Source organism: Temnothorax nylanderi, unplaced genomic scaffold (assembly GCF_030848795.1).
Source record: "Temnothorax nylanderi isolate EJ_2023f unplaced genomic scaffold, tnyl_v1.0 TNYL_tig0002_pilon, whole genome shotgun sequence".
Taxonomy (NCBI): Eukaryota; Metazoa; Arthropoda; class Insecta; order Hymenoptera; family Formicidae; genus Temnothorax; species Temnothorax nylanderi.
Genome location: NW_027249064.1, coordinates 1,625,028 through 1,641,029, shown reverse-complemented (window position 1 = coordinate 1,641,029; position 16,002 = coordinate 1,625,028). Strand labels below are relative to the sequence as shown.

The window sequence follows — 16,002 nt, the reverse complement described above, 5'->3', positions numbered from 1 at the left end:
AGATTTTGTAGATCTGTAAGCCCATGACTTGCGATTTTCAGATTCGCGGAATTATCGTGTTGATGGACGATAAATTTCGAAGGTTTTACTTCGCGTTTTAGCATGATTATAAAATCTCGCTTCGGAAAAGATACACGGTATTTTCGAAAGATATGAGCTAGGCGCGTCTTTTGATTGACAGACCTGTAATTTTGCGAGAGTTATTCGACACGAAGCTCCGGACACAATGATAAATGAGATTTCTGACACAGCAATACCTTCGACTTTACCGGAACGTGGCGGTGTCGCTTTTTCAACGGGAAAATAAATACTCCTATCGCGCGAAATAATAATTATGGCAAGCGGGGAAACACCAACGATAAATTTAATTCGGTCGATCGACCTTTTGCGGCGGCCGGCGCGGCGCTTAAAATTCATTACCAAGTTTTAATTAAAAATTAACTTTTATTTTTGTGCGCGATAGAAAATATCATCGTCGAAAAATGAGAGATTCAACACCGCTTTGGCGCGTATGAATATTCGGTTCGCCACTTTCGTTCGTCGATCGTTTTAATTGGATTGATAATAACGCGCATCTTATAATTAATAGGGAACTGTGTATGCCACCGCAGATTCACGGATCTGGTAAACTAATGAGGAAGTAAGCAATTCTCTCTACTGTCTCTCTCACTCCCAAAGTGACCATCCGCAACGGATGGCATTTGCAATTAGGACTACCTAATTTCGAATGTGGCGCACCACGATTGGATTGCGCGTGTTGAATCATCATATAGATCACGCCGCTGACCCGTAAGGAATTATTGTTCATTTTGGACAAACCGCACTTTGTACACATGCTTTAGTAATACCCACGTGATTATGTTAAATATGGATTTGAAATGTGAAACGATATAAAAATTCTACAAGAAGTAACTTCTAAATAATATAAAGGATAAACTATAAAGAGCAAAGAGAAAATTAATAGTTTAAAGAATTTATTAATAAACTTAAAGAGGATTGATTACATAGATAATAGAAATTCTGCAACAGTTACATAAATCAGATTTGATTATTTAGTAAATGGGAACTGTAAATTCAACTGCAAACTCAGTTAAACCCGTCTTTTAACGCAACAAAAGAGAATCGCAATCAACATTGAGAAGTTTTGCCACGGACCACGTTGAATACATTTTGCTGACAGTTGCGGTTACGCAAGCGAGGAACTGTCCAAAATTTATTATCTCATTTAACTGCGTCAGTTTAATCATACTGAACAACGAATAGATTCTTTTTGACCATTCCAGTAACTTGCTCGCAAATTTGTTCGGCCGTTCATAAGTCATTTAGATAATTTGCATAAACGCGATCTTTTCTTTCTTGAACATTTTAAAGTAATTTAAAGAATTATAGAGATTAAAAGAATTTATATTATATATATATATATATATATATATATATATATACAATACATATATATATATATATTTATAAATACATTATTTATATAGTTCGTTGATATCCTTGAGAGAAAAAGTGTTTCCAGGGGCAGAAAAGGGAAGATGCCGAGGACCACAAAGAGGCCAGCGGAGAAAGTGGGAGCGAAGAATCGTATTGGTGCAGAAGGTTGATTCGGTTTCGTCTTGAAATAGCTTTAGACCACCACAAGTCAAAAATATACTATGCGGCGTTGAGTCTAAATGTTGGGCGGACAGGGCAAAACGGGATAAAGAGAAGAATGCAATGCCGATGAATAATACGCGTTAGGAACAAATTTTACAGATGATTATAACGAAATTATGGGACAACTTTTATGTTACGCGAACATTTTTCCAAGAGAAAAGGTAATAGCACTTTATGAGTGCTATTATCCTTCCTCATGGTATCGACTATCGATACCGTTGACAAAGAACTTGGGGTTATAGAAGATTTAGTGTTTCGAATGGACTTTATGGCACTAAAATGTGTTCTGTCCAAAAGTCGAGAAACCCACAAATCATAAGCATTTTCGGATTTACGGTACGTAGACTCAGCCTTAACTGAAAGTATAGAGGAAATTCAACATTGTAATAAGTAAAAAATATTATTTAAATAAAATGTTATTACACTCTCTGTTATGTAATAACAATAAAGCGTTGTTTTAAACGCTTTGTTAGCAATTATATTTTATTATAATTTAATATAAAAACTTACCAGTTTTTAAAAATACACTCTCTGATTTTCATAATAGTTTGTAAAAAATAATCTGATCATTCTAACACACGTAAAAATTTAATGGGTTTAAAAATTTAGGCGACTGCTATATTTGTAAATATATTAAAACAAAAGCTAGGAATTAGTATAAATATTATAAATAACACATTTTTGTTAAATTGACAATGTATATTTTCGATGAAAAGTTGCGAAATTGCTTTCACACGAAACTGACGATTGTTATCTCTATACAGTTTACGCTGGTTTATGGCGGAAATCCTCATTTCTTGAACTGATAACCAACGTCATAGTTCAGAATTCTATTCTCGTTTTCACATATTGAAAACCTTCTTGGAATTTCCTTGTTATGACACATGGACGCATTGTGAAACCAAATGAGCGCTGAAACTTAAAACATGTACCTACTTTGTGTCAATTTTTTAAAAGTACGTTCTATCTTTTTGGCTATTTTATATTAATTAGTTATATATAATCGTGAAACTATCAACTCATCAGATAATCAAATGATCAAATAAAAAGAACTTAAATAATAGCCGATTTTCTCTCACTTTCTTTCTCTTGAAAAAGTTGTTTCTATCTTATTGAGATACTGACTCATTGGAATAGTGACGCAGTACTTTTCGTAATTAAGCACGCTGACTATGTAAAATAAACCGTGAATAAGATTTAAGCAAATAGCTTGTTTATATAAAGAAAAGTGTATAGATTTCTTCGGACAAGGTACACGGTGCCAATGTACGAAGTGATGGTGCCAGAATGACGACTTTCTTGAAGCGATTTAAAACTGTAGTACTTCGTAGTAATCTTGCGAACAGACATGAGCCAGCTTTCGCGGATTTCGTCATCTATCGCCAGAATTTAAACAGGTTGGTGTTCAGAACGAATACGTCACGACACGTCATCCGGACCAGTTTATAGATAGTGACAGCAAATCTAGCAATCGTAGGATTTGCCGTTCGAGAAATTTTTTAAAGTTATAAATATGCAAATAAAACTATTTTACATATATGCAACAGTGTTCAGCAATTCGATTGATGTTGTTCAGGTAATAATAAAAATTTGTATTCTGATCAAATAAAAATTTAAAGTAGTAGACAAAATACAATTAATTTTGGTAGAAAAGAGAGAAAGAGAGAGGGAGGAATAAGATATTTCTTAATTTATACATGCTTTTGTTACGATTTAGAATTGACTACTAATTTGCGAACTTTATTTAGTTGTGAAAATTGTGCGTGAATTAAGCATGAATGTTACATTTAGTGATTTATGACTGCATCGGTAAATCACATTACATCAATGTATTAATTAATGTCAATAACAATCTGTTAACTTCCTATTCCCAATGTACTCTGCTATTGTTCCATATTATTCCAATTCAAGAAGAAATTTTAGCTTATTTTTAACAATAAGTGGATAATTAGCAGATATTATTTTAGGTATATTTTCTGAAGTCCAAAAAACAAAGAAGTTTTGTGACGAAATAGAATGACTCTTCTTGCTGAGATATCGTAAGTCACGCTGCTGAGATATCGTAAGTCTAAGTTTAGTGCTGCCGATCTAATGAAGATAAAGTTTTCATTAAGTTTATACATATCACTCAAGCGTTAAACTTTCTTAGACAGGCAATCAAACATTTCCCCTTCCGGGAAACATTCATTTCTCATACTCATATTGCACTTGTCCGTTTTAATTGGATTAAAATAATTAATGTACCGGCAAGGATTATCAACACACTTCTTTGTTGGATGCTAATTCCGTAGTTTCTGGTGATTCCCCGCGAAGTATCTCGCACGTTCGCCGAATCGCTGAAGAGCCACAGCGTGCGGAATTGGATGCGCACCAACTTCGTCGTCGCTTTCTCATCGTGATCTTCAACGAAGTCTCGGTTTGTGGTCGGTGACGAGGGCGTGCAAGAGAGAGCCAACGCCGACGCCTGGCGTCGGTTCTCGCCCTAGCGGCCGCCGCGACGCCGAGTTTGCCGTCAGTGTGCCGCGCATCGTCGGACGTGCATCGTGTCGGTCGAGTCGCCGCTCGTGTGCGAGCCAATCGAGACATGTGATTCGAACCCGTCGCGATCGCCGGGAAGGATGAAGTAGAAAATGACGAGGAGATATCCCACGATCGTCGACGGCCTAAAGTGGTAAGGATCGATCGTCGCGCGCGGCACATCGATCCAGAGAGATCGCGAATTCGGGGGAAGTACGAGAGCAGACATCGGTGATGTCTTGGAGTGATATCTCGAGACGGAGAGGCGCGAATATCATCTCTCTCGATATAATTACGGTTAAAGGGCAGAGGTTGTTAAGTTTATAGAAAAAGGGGGATAATTACGGCCGTGGCGGAGCTCTTGAAGGAGTGGAACACGGAGATGAACATATGGGGGGGGGGGAGGGACAGATCGGCGGAGATGTTTATGCGTCTCCCTAGAAGATTTATGCGAAACGCTATCTATAATTAGTCGGCGGAAAAAATAAGTCAACGAGGAGAGCGCAGTGATTATCGTACGGGAGAGAAAAAACCGATGTTCCGACTTTGAAATTGTCGAAGGGTGGTCTCTCTCTCTCTCTCCGTCTCTCTCTCTCTCTCTCTCTCTCTCTCTCTCTCTCTCTCTCTCTCTCTCTCTCTCTCTCTCTCTCTCTCTCTCTCTCTCTCTCTCTCTCTCTCTCTCTCTCTCTTTCTGTTTTGCCCTTAACCCTTTCGTAGTGAGTTAAATGATACTGAATAATTGAATGTAAAAGTACTTCTGTATCCTAACGGGTAAATAATTATTGTAACATAGCTTCTGTTATAATAAAGTATGTGTATTTTCGATGTTTGATATGAGGGTTATAAATTAAGGTTACATTATTATGCAGAAAAGTAAAAAATATTTTAAATATTTATTGAGAATATTAACAAATATTAATTTATTTCAATTATTACAGCAGCAATTAACGTAACATATGAAAATATTTTATATTTAATTTGTTATATTTCATTTGTTCAATGCAAGCGAATTTAATTTTAAATCTAGTTTCAATGAATATTAACAGAAATGATGTTACTTATTTTAAACATATATATATATATATAGTTTCAAAAGTGTTGCTTCGTTGAATATATCACTTTTTGTATTCTCGTCAAGTTGGTAATGTTTCAAAAGTGGATTTATTTTATCTTCCTCCCTCTATAACTTTAAAATAAGACTTACTTATTGTTCAGCAATAAGATATTTAATATTTGGCAAGAGGTGGGCAAAAATACTTTATATGCACATACATATAAAAAAGCAATTTAGAACTTAACACAGAAGTGTTAGTAGAAAATAAGCCGTTAATTACGTTTCAATGTATTTTGAGTATTTTGTAACATTATTTACGTGTACAATTCATTCTGATTCTCGTATTCTCGTACATATTAGATCTGAATGTTCGATAATTGAAGAAATTGTAGAGTTGAATAGAAGTTGTTAAAAATATCAACGGATTCAATACTTCAAGTTGTGTACACAAGGAAAAATATGATTAAATAATAATAAAGAATATGTAAAAGAGGCGACCGAACACAAGTAAGTCTTATTATCTTTTTGGTGTGCTTATGTCATAAACTTTAAAGCTTCTTTAATTACAAAAATAGTACAGCAGTAAAAGTAATAAGATATGAAAAGAGAGTATTGAGGTTTTATAAAGGTGGCGTATATAATTTTTACGACAACTCGCAACTTCGATCATAATGTGAAGTTATGTTGCGTACATAAAGTACTTATGCAGACTATCGATTTTAACGCATAATGTTAATGAGGAGGCTCGTAAGACCTTTTCTCACTCCTGTCAGAGTAAAGCTTCAGTTCCTCTACTTAATCCTGCTAGTCTATCTATGATAAACGCGCCCTCGCGTGATATATTATTTCACAAAGGAGACACCTTACGAGAGAAGTGCTTTAAATAAAGTCCGTTGCAACATCGCATTCGTTAAAGATATTTCCTTGTCATTGTTATTTTATGCCCCTTTTATAGACGAGAACTCATGTTGCATTGTGATTATAGCAGACATAAAATAGTTTCTTATGTGGATCATCTTTTTATAATCTTTTTATAATATGCGAAAGAGGGTAGTTTAATAAATTAAAACAAAATAATAAAAGGCGTAATATTATTATTAATTATACATATTAACTTGTTCATTTGTTTTTTATTTCGAAAAATAATTCTTTATTCAGATATTAAGAATATTGAAATGTATGAAATATTTTGATTGAAAGAAAATTATAGATAAAAAGTGAAGAAAAATGTATATTTAAATAATTAGAAAAACAAAATTATATATAAAGTGATAATATGTATCAGTAAAATTACTTGAATATAGAGAGATAGTTATCACTAGCAACAAGTTACTTAATTTCCTCGGCACTCTCTTATAGTCTCAAAGTAAAATACACGACAGGCATAAACTCCGAAGAGAATACATTGATAAGGTATCACAAAGTTGTATTGGTCGGACTGAGCTTTACCTTTGTCGATACTCGATTATAGTTGCCGGAACGTCTTCACGCGTACCGATATCTTCCCCATCTATCGCGTTCACCGTAACTTCGACAGCTTCGACAGTCCACAGAGATGTCTTTCAACTATGCCAAGTTCCGCCTGAAACTTCGAATGCTGCCAACTACGTTCTCAATATTGTCACTGATCTTTATCCTATTTAATCAGAGTTAGGCAAGGCACATTTCCAATCGCTTAAACTTGGATTTGATTGAGTTAAATATTGCCCGAGTCAGCTTTGTGAATTTATATTTGGAAGGAAATGTTAAGTATAATATTCCAATTAATTAGCATTTTTAAGTCCTCGTTTTTCTTAAGGTTTCATAGTTTCCAAAAGTTCCTTTTGCATGCATCCACACTTTAATTCTTCTTCTTTAAATTAATTATTTTTGATTTCTACTTTTCTTCAATTGTTCTTACTACACTATTACTCACAAATGTATGTCTATGTGTGATGTGTAGATGCATATAAGTATCTGCAATGTATTGAGCTCTTAGATTCGCTATAAGCTCGAATGATTGTGCTGATCAGGATTTAAATAAATATTAGTTTTCTAAAACTTTAATTAATAAATTTACAATCAAAGTACGAGACAAATTATTTCGAAATAACTTATCTGAATGTAATATGGAATAAAATTATAACTTTCTAAATTTTAATGTAATTAAAAAAATTATTATTATTTAGAATATTTTATGTTCTTTTATTCTTTAAGCAATAAGTATCCACAATTCAAGGAAATATTGTACGATATTTCTGTACTTAATTTATACACGTTTTCAAAACTTTTGCGATCGCGTACGGAATAATCAAGGCAATAATCGACGGGATGGATCTAATTAGCATGCGAGCTTCCGGCAGGCAGAATAACAGGGGAGATGCGAAGAGGGAAAGATAGAGAAAGGGAGAGAAAAAGAAATATAGATTGCCAGTTATTTTCACTGAGAGTTTAGGAGAGGCGCAATTTGGCACGGTCGTAATTACTCTGACCGTATTATTCACGTGTACGTGCAGGCCAGAAAGAAATCAAACTTCCCATGTTTTATTTGTAGAGTCAAGAAGAACGCGCGGGAGTTCTCTGCGGAGCGAAGCCGGAACTGTCGATATAACGCCGGATCCATGACATCCTCACCTGGATATCCTGTCGAATTTTTTCCGAATTGATACTTTTTCCGATAATCGAATCCCACCGAATGGAAGGTTCGCGACGTCCGAAGAGATATTTCGAAAACCAGACGCGGCCCGACGTTTCTCGCGAAGGACATCGAGTCGGCAGAAGATTGTGCAAAAACTTTTACGAACGTTCAAGTTTAAGTGCAGAAGAATTACGATAAAAACAGTGCTTGATACAGTCGAGTCCATAACACAAATCAAAATTTGTGATCGACAAGTGGAGGATAAGGATTTTACGAAGTTACAGCGAGATTCGATATAATAATTCGTAAAGAAAGACGCAATTATCGAGAGATTCAGAGAAGATAATTATTAATATAAGGCGAGAGATCCGAGTGGTGATCAGTGCAGGCTTTAAGGAAAGGAGGAACAGTGGTGGCTGTGGTAACTTAAAAGAATGGCGGAAGACTCTTTTCGCCGGAAAACCAGATCGGCTTCGATTTGTGCCCCTGGATTTTCCAGCATGGAACAAATGTTGGAAGCAATGCCACCCTCGGGAGCTCGTGACAGGGAAAGAGGGGAGCGGGAAAGGGACAGCGGCAGTGGGACGCCGGATGGCAGTACACCTACGAGAAGACGAAGACCGGCTACAAGATCCCAGAGCGCCCGTGTTTCCGGCGGAAATAAAAGCATCCGACGCCGTGCCGCCGCTCAAGGTAATGGTAATAGCGGTAAGAATGGAGGCTAAATAAGTAATAATTTATTCGTTGCGTGGGTGAATGTTGCGACCTGATTAAGATTTATGATTCCCAGAAGCATTCAAAGACTCAAGAACTCAAAGATTTATAAAAATACTTATAAAGTATTAAGGATGTATATCGCTTGTGTCAAAATAGAGGGATAAAGCTGAAATTTACAGAGATTGTGCACTTATATATCTCAAAAACCTGTGTTAAATTTGCGATCGATTGTCTGATCCGTTTCTGAGATATTTGCTTTAAAAGTTACAGAAATTGTATATATATAGATATACTTCCCATGTAAATATCATAACATGTATCTCTGCTCCTGTACAGTAAAAATGAATGAAATTTTTATGGTACACTTCTATGACATCGAGAATTGCAATTACGGGTTTTTAAGTTTTTCTGTTAATATATATTTTTTCAATTTTTTAATAATTTATTTAAACAATATCAAGTACAAAAATGGGACAAAATTGCGATTTTTACGCTTTTTCTGTCCCAATGATAACATGTTGTTTATGAATAATTTCTGAGACTATAAGCTTTACACTGTTTAATCAAGAAAACAAAATTATACTGCATATAGCTATACGTAAAACATCCTTAAAAGAGTGATCTGTCAACCATTTAAATTCGGTAAGTTCGTCAAATTCTCGTTCGATAAGTTTCAAGAAATTTTAAGATTTGTCGATTCTGTTTTCCAAAAGCACATCTTTCGTCTTTTAAACATTTTAATTCGAGGATCTGTAACTAAACACTATTATAGAAGAACTTAAACTGTCAAATGACCGTTTCGCGTGTCCAGCTCTTTCCCAATGATCAAGATATGAATATTGGCCGAGATCGGATCTCGAGGTACGTAGAAGTCTATTTTGCGCGACAGGATCACGTAATGCGGCGCGATCGGACGTAACTTCCGATGGTATCCGATGAACTCGTAGAAACGTCATCGGTGACGTACGATCCCTCTTGACGAAAGAGCAAAGTGTATCGATATTGCACCGGCGCTCTATAGACACGTCGTCGCTCTAAAGCCTGGCGAGAGTTCTTGAAATTATTGGCGGCCGCTATTCTCGGACATGGATTTGGCTAGTAGGTCACTGACAGCCCAAACCCGTCTCTCGTCGTACGCTACCGCGTCTCATCGCGAGTCTAGAAATCAGTTTCGTCGCTAAGCATTAGTGCAGTCTCCGTTTTATGCGCGCGCTGAAACACGGAGATGTATTAGTGTCAAACAGGAATAATTAGAGCGGTAATTCCTGTTGTTTGTACGCAGATGTAATACGAGCAAGACTGTTAAGTCTTAATCAAAGGATAAAGAGCTAAAGTTTCGGTATAATGTGTCAGGAAGCGGTAGAAAATTGGCAAACATTACTCGCTTAATAGATCGTTATCTTATTGCGACTTCCATTAAAATAATCTCATTTTTTTTATCTTGATATTTTAAGGAAAAATATTATCTGCATAAGTATTTGTCGATATATGTTTTGCATGAAATGATTTAAAATTACCAAAAATGTCACTGTTGATGTAATTACGTGTTATACTATGTGGATTACAAATATAAATTAGACATTATTTACTTACAATTAATGATGGGGTATTACAGAATTAATTGTTAGATTAAATAGTTTTAATCCACTGTTTTAATATTACAGACACGGAAGAATTAGCTTCTGTTTCAAAGCTTGTATTCCCCCTTCAAAACTTTAATCGCAATAACATTGGAAGGAGAAATCCTATTTTCTTGAAATTAATAAAATGGAGGAATTTGTCTGCTTGATAAACTTCGCGATTAAGTGGAGCAAATATTCGTAAACGCGGTTCTGAGCTCGCTCTTCTTTTCCTTTTCCGCGTCGTTTAATTTCATTTCACGGCGCCCTCTCCAGGTTGCACTAAATCACTTGACTTTCCACGCGTCGACTTTGCGATGTAATAGGTGTAGTGCCTTTGAAAAATACTCTGTTCTTTGCTTTCCTCTCGAGCACTTTGCCGGTGAAAAGCCCGCAGTCAAAAAGGAACTTTTTCGTATTCATTGCCAAGGGGGTTTTTTTGCTTCCTCATAGAGGAAGCTGTTTTCGTAAAAAAAAATTTTTTTTTGTTTTTCTGAACGTGTTCAGAATGTTCTAAAACGTCGAAAAATTGTAATTTAAAAAAATGTATGTATGTATGTATGTGTGTGTGTATGTGTGTATGTGCCAAATTTACCGAAATTTCTATAACTCCAGAACTAATCAACCAAATCTTAACAAATTGTATATGAAATAGGGGTAGAAAAAACTGAAAAATATAATAGAATTAATAAAAATTGCTAATAATCAAGGGGTTCTTTTTTAAATAAATTCTGAATTTTTTTAAAAATGCCTATGGTTGCTCTAACTTCCGCAAATTTGGAGATATCGATCTATTTTTAATTTTATTATATTTTTCAGTCTTTTCTACCCCTATTTTATATATAATTCTTTAAGATTTGGTTGATTAGACTCAGCTTTATACGCGATCAAAGGTCCATAATTTTTTAAGAAATGCCTGTAATAGGTCTAACTTCCGCAAATTTGGAAATATCGATCTATTTCTAATTTTATTATATTCTTCAGTCTTTTTTTTACCCCTATTTTATATATAATTCTTTAAGATTTGGTTGATTAGACCTAGCTTTATACGCGAGCAAAGATCCATAATTTTTTCAGAAATGCCTGTAATAGCTCTAACTTTCGTAAATTTTAAGATATTGGGCTGTTTCTAATTTTATTATTTTCTTCAGTCTTTTCTACTCTTATTTCATATATAATTCTTTAAGATTTGGTCGATTAGACCCAGCTTTATACGCAATCAAAGGTCCATAATTTTGAGAAATGCCTGTAATAGCTCTAACTTCCGTAAATTTTAAGATATAGGACTGTTTCTAATTTTATTATATTTTTCAGTCTTTTCTACCCCTATTTCACATATAATTCTTTAAGATTTGGTTGATTAGATTCAGCTTTATACGCGAACAGATATTAGTATAACATATATTAGCCGCAATAAAGCTTATCACAATAAAAAAAAGTGTGCAAGTAGAAACCTGCACATTGCTTACTTATAGTTTTTAAGTGTGCAAGTATTTTTTTAATCGATAGAGTATCATTTAAGGAAGGTTGGTATTGAATTTGGTGATGATCGATAAAGGGGTTCTTTTTTAAAAAAATTTTGAATTTTTTTAGAAATGGCCGTGGTTGCTTTAACTTTTGCAAATATTGAGATATCGGGCTGAATTTTTTTTTAATTGATAGAGTACCATTTAAGAAAGGTTGGTATTGAATTTGGCTATAATTGGTAAGGGGTTTTTTTTTTTTAAATTTTCGACATATTTGTTCGACTGATTTGATCTGTGAAACAAGCATTTAGAAATGATATTTCTAATTGTCACTTTAAAAAAATGACTGAATAAGTTGCTTGTTTCACAGATTATATTTCCTTTTTGAATACGGGTACTTATAGAAAAACGTAATGTACATAGATTTTGATATATATATATAGATATATATATATATTTTTTAATAAATATGTTGTTGCAAATAATTTATAATATCATGAACAATGTAATAAGGAAATACATAATCGACACGTAAAAGCACAGGCATATTGTGCGATAAAATGGAAATGTTATCACACATTGAGAAAAAAATATTTAGATCAAAGAAAATATTTATTTAGATTGCTTATTTACTTAATATAATACACATATGTATTTAGAATTAGATATTTTTACTTAATTTAAATAAAAATATTTCATTCTAAATAAATATGTGTATTATATTAAGTAAATATGCTATTGGCAGCAATCTAAATAAATATTTTCTTTGATTTAAATATTTTTTTCTCAGTGTGTGATAACATTTCCATTTTATCGCACAATATATTTATAAATAGTATTATTACTCATTGAAATACATTCAGACTTTTCCTGTAATAAAATCCATTATTGTAACATTACAATGTAAAGAGTATCGAAAATGTATTTCTGTAAAAATTGAATTTTTTTTAGAGACAGAAACCATCTGTGCTCTCGACACGAATATAGGTATTTCACGTTTTTGTATAAAATGCCCGAATAAAATTTGGACACAGAGAGATAGCTTTTAAATGGATAAAATCATTAAAATTCTTTTTATATTTATTTTGCTAGTAATCATATTTTAATATCTGTTACGCTGCGATACAACAATTTATCATTTTTTTGTTAAAATCGTGATTGAATAGCTTATTGACTTACCGCGATTGATATCGACATCGATATTATAAAACATCCATACGCGGTATACAATACATGGCATACGGTATATAACACGGTTATTAGAATCTGCTAAATATGTTACATATAGCTTTGACAAAATCTGTATATTTATACCCGATATCTATACCGCTCTATAATTATTCCTGTTGAGTATGCATTAATATCTATAATTTTGTCGCTTTCAGCCGCCGCTCATCATCATCACCATCATGAGCCGAGCATGAAGTCGGCCCACTGCAGCAGTGAGCCCAGATTGACCGAGAATGACGTCAGTCCGGGGATCAGGAGACGAGGGAGCCGAAGGGGGCAGAGTATGCACCACACGCATCAGAGGAAGAGCAACGCCTTCCTGGATGTGCCTGACGTCTCGTCTCAGATGCCACCGCGGGAGGAAGGCGAGGACGAGGATAGTTACAGACTCCGTAGCTTCAGTCTCACCAGCAAAGGTCAGAAATAGCTCTCTTCCACCTGTTGTAAATGTAAACAACCATAGGAAACGATTTCGCTCCTTACGCGAAAACGTCGAAGGGGAAGCTTTCGGTGTCTACCAGGGTTTGCGCGCACGATAGGATAGATAGGAAGTGCAGATATACGTGCTAGATCAGCTAGATAAATATGGAATAAGAGACAGAATAGATCATCTGTTGTGGACTTAAAAGATAAGATGACACTTGACATAAGGTGGAATAAAATAATTAAAATAATTACATGAATGATAATAACATAATAATAATAAATAATACATTTCTAATAATACAATCAATAATTTAGAAGTCTTGTGTATTTAATTTAATAGTTTTTACAAAATTATGATGCAACAATTCTTGTTACGGGTAACTTTGTATATTGTCTTACTTATTAATGATCCTACGTGATTCTACTATCTAGAATTTAAAATCTCGAAAGGACCTTGAAGGAGTTCTTTTATAGGAGAAACGCTGAATTCAAATAATTAAATTTCCCAGGAGATTTTTTAAGTACCTCTCAAGAGATATACTTTAGAATTTCTAATTTTTAGTAGGTAGATTTGACGAGCAGTGGAATCTTATGTAATATACATGCTATATACATCTTTGGGGAATATATTTTAGATTGCAATATATATTTAATATCTCGAATATTTTTAGCGTCCTTATATTAAACTTTTTGTATCCTTAAATATTTTCCAACTTCTTTATTATCGTTGTGGCTTCCCAAACATTTCATAAACCATCGACGTTCACTTAACAGCAAGAGCGATGTAAAACTTTTTCAGTGTGTGTATACCTCGCTCTATTGCGACGCAAATTATTGACAGCTTCCAGTATTATATAAACATTCTCGATTTACCACGAAAGTATCGGTAACTATGTGGGCGAAGCAACTGTTGAATTTTTCGATAGTTTCGTAACGATGCATGGTGTCGGGCGAATTGATTATCGATTAAATTGTTTTACAGTATTACATTCACGTAATAAAATATTGTTTACAACGGATTAGCGGTTTTTATTTAAAGTTACAATTGTTTAATGAAACTTGTGCTTTGCTTCATTGAAGCAACGCTATTATATATTGCAATACTATTACTTTACAATCAAAAGAACCATTTATTTACAAGGCGAGTAGTTTCAGTCAAATTGCTGACTAGGGTGTCTCAGAAATTGCGTATTCTCTCAAACTTTAGACTTCAAAACTTTTTTTACATAATTACAAGAAATTAAAGTACCATTTTTTTCCTGTAGTTCTTAAATTTATAATTTAATTAAACTTCTCTAAGCACTTTATTTTTTAATTCAAATAGAATAATGTTTACTTGAAATAAATGACAGAAAATAATTTTGTTGTTGATATGAAAACTATTAATACGTTATAAATCGAAACAGCATTTCCCATTTAACTTATTTATTTTCTTACGTTCAGACAAAATTCTCTGGAGTTTCAAATACACAATAACATTGTAGAGTTCGTATTTGGATAGTATTCTCTTCGTTGCGACGCTATTATCTTTCACGGAATTTACAGACAATTTACATGGGAAAGAAACGAAAATGAAAATAAATTTAATCGAAATATTTCAAGCTATGTTTCTTCGCGTTTCTGTCCCACGTGTGTTCTTCGCGAGAAGCCGCGCCAGAAATACACAAGTGCGAGAGAGATTCAGCAGGGGAGAAGAGCAGTGGAGTCGAGATAAGCGAAAATAGAGCGCAGCTATAGTTATGACGTCGACGTGGCTCTACCATTCGAGTTCGACAAACCAGTGAATGCGCGTAGAAGTCATTTACACTCATCCGTCTAGAGAGCCGCTCTTTATAATAATACTTGCTTACATGGATAGAAATGAATATGCTTAGGTAACTTTAGCGATAAGGTTGATTCGATATCTGGTAGAAATAGTCGTCGATCGACACTATTGAATTTTCCTTACGGCAATTCCTTGGTGTCATTATGGCATCGTCGAGTTAGTTTAATTCCTAGGTAATATCGATTAAGCCTCGAGTAACCGTAAACGATTAAGAAAATGTTATTATTATATTGATGAGGCAGCAGGTATAGTAGAACAGCGTTGCGAGATAATTTTTCTCGATAGGCTCTTACGATCTTGTTGACATTTGTTATGTCGGCGTAGTGCCGTTAGCAAATATGTTAGCGTGACGTTAACGTTCGAAACATTGCTTGTCATTTGTGTCTATTTTTAATATACAATATTATTTACTTCATATCTATTATTATTATCATCTGTATCTATTTTTAATATATATTATTTACTTGATATTTATTATTATTATTTATTGAATATAAAGCTGATATTTCAGTAGTAATAATTTTTTAATTAAATAGCTGAAGATCTAGAAACCTTTGCATACACAAGTTCAAGTAATCCTGAAAATATGTTACAAGATTCTTTTCTTCTCATTTTAAGATGGTAATTAAAAAACTCCTAATTGTATGTATTAATCCTTGTTAAAATTTTAAGCAAGCTTTGGAAAGCAAGCGCATTATGTACATAAGTGTTAAAAACTAAATGTTAAAATGTTATAACTTCTTATTAATCTTTTTTTATATAAAAAAAATTCTAACTTTGTCGACGAATTTATCACCGAAATTTAATACTACCGAAGTGTACAGTACTATAGGTGTATAAACATTTTCAGTATCCTACACTTGATATTCTAT

The 16,002-nt window shown here is 33.9% G+C and overlaps 1 protein-coding gene across 5 annotated transcripts in view; it reads left to right on the top strand.

Moving 5' to 3' along the window:
• Positions 1-4,158: 4,158 nt before the first annotated feature.
• Positions 4,159-16,002, top strand: part of Rgk3 (Rad, Gem/Kir family member 3) — a 40,981-nt gene continuing 29,137 nt past the window's right edge. For 2 of the 5 annotated variants that reach the window (XM_071699091.1, XM_071699071.1), the window contains exons 1-3: positions 4,160-4,487; positions 7,764-8,540; positions 13,035-13,295. In XM_071699091.1, coding sequence (XP_071555192.1) covers positions 8,282-8,540; positions 13,035-13,295 — 520 coding nt within the window. In that variant the 5' untranslated portion in view covers positions 4,160-4,487; positions 7,764-8,281. Of the gene's footprint in view, positions 4,488-7,763; positions 8,556-13,034; positions 13,296-16,002 lie in introns of all 5 variants that reach the window. The other 3 variants (XM_071699064.1, XM_071699056.1, XM_071699081.1) reach the window with 3 other exon arrangements.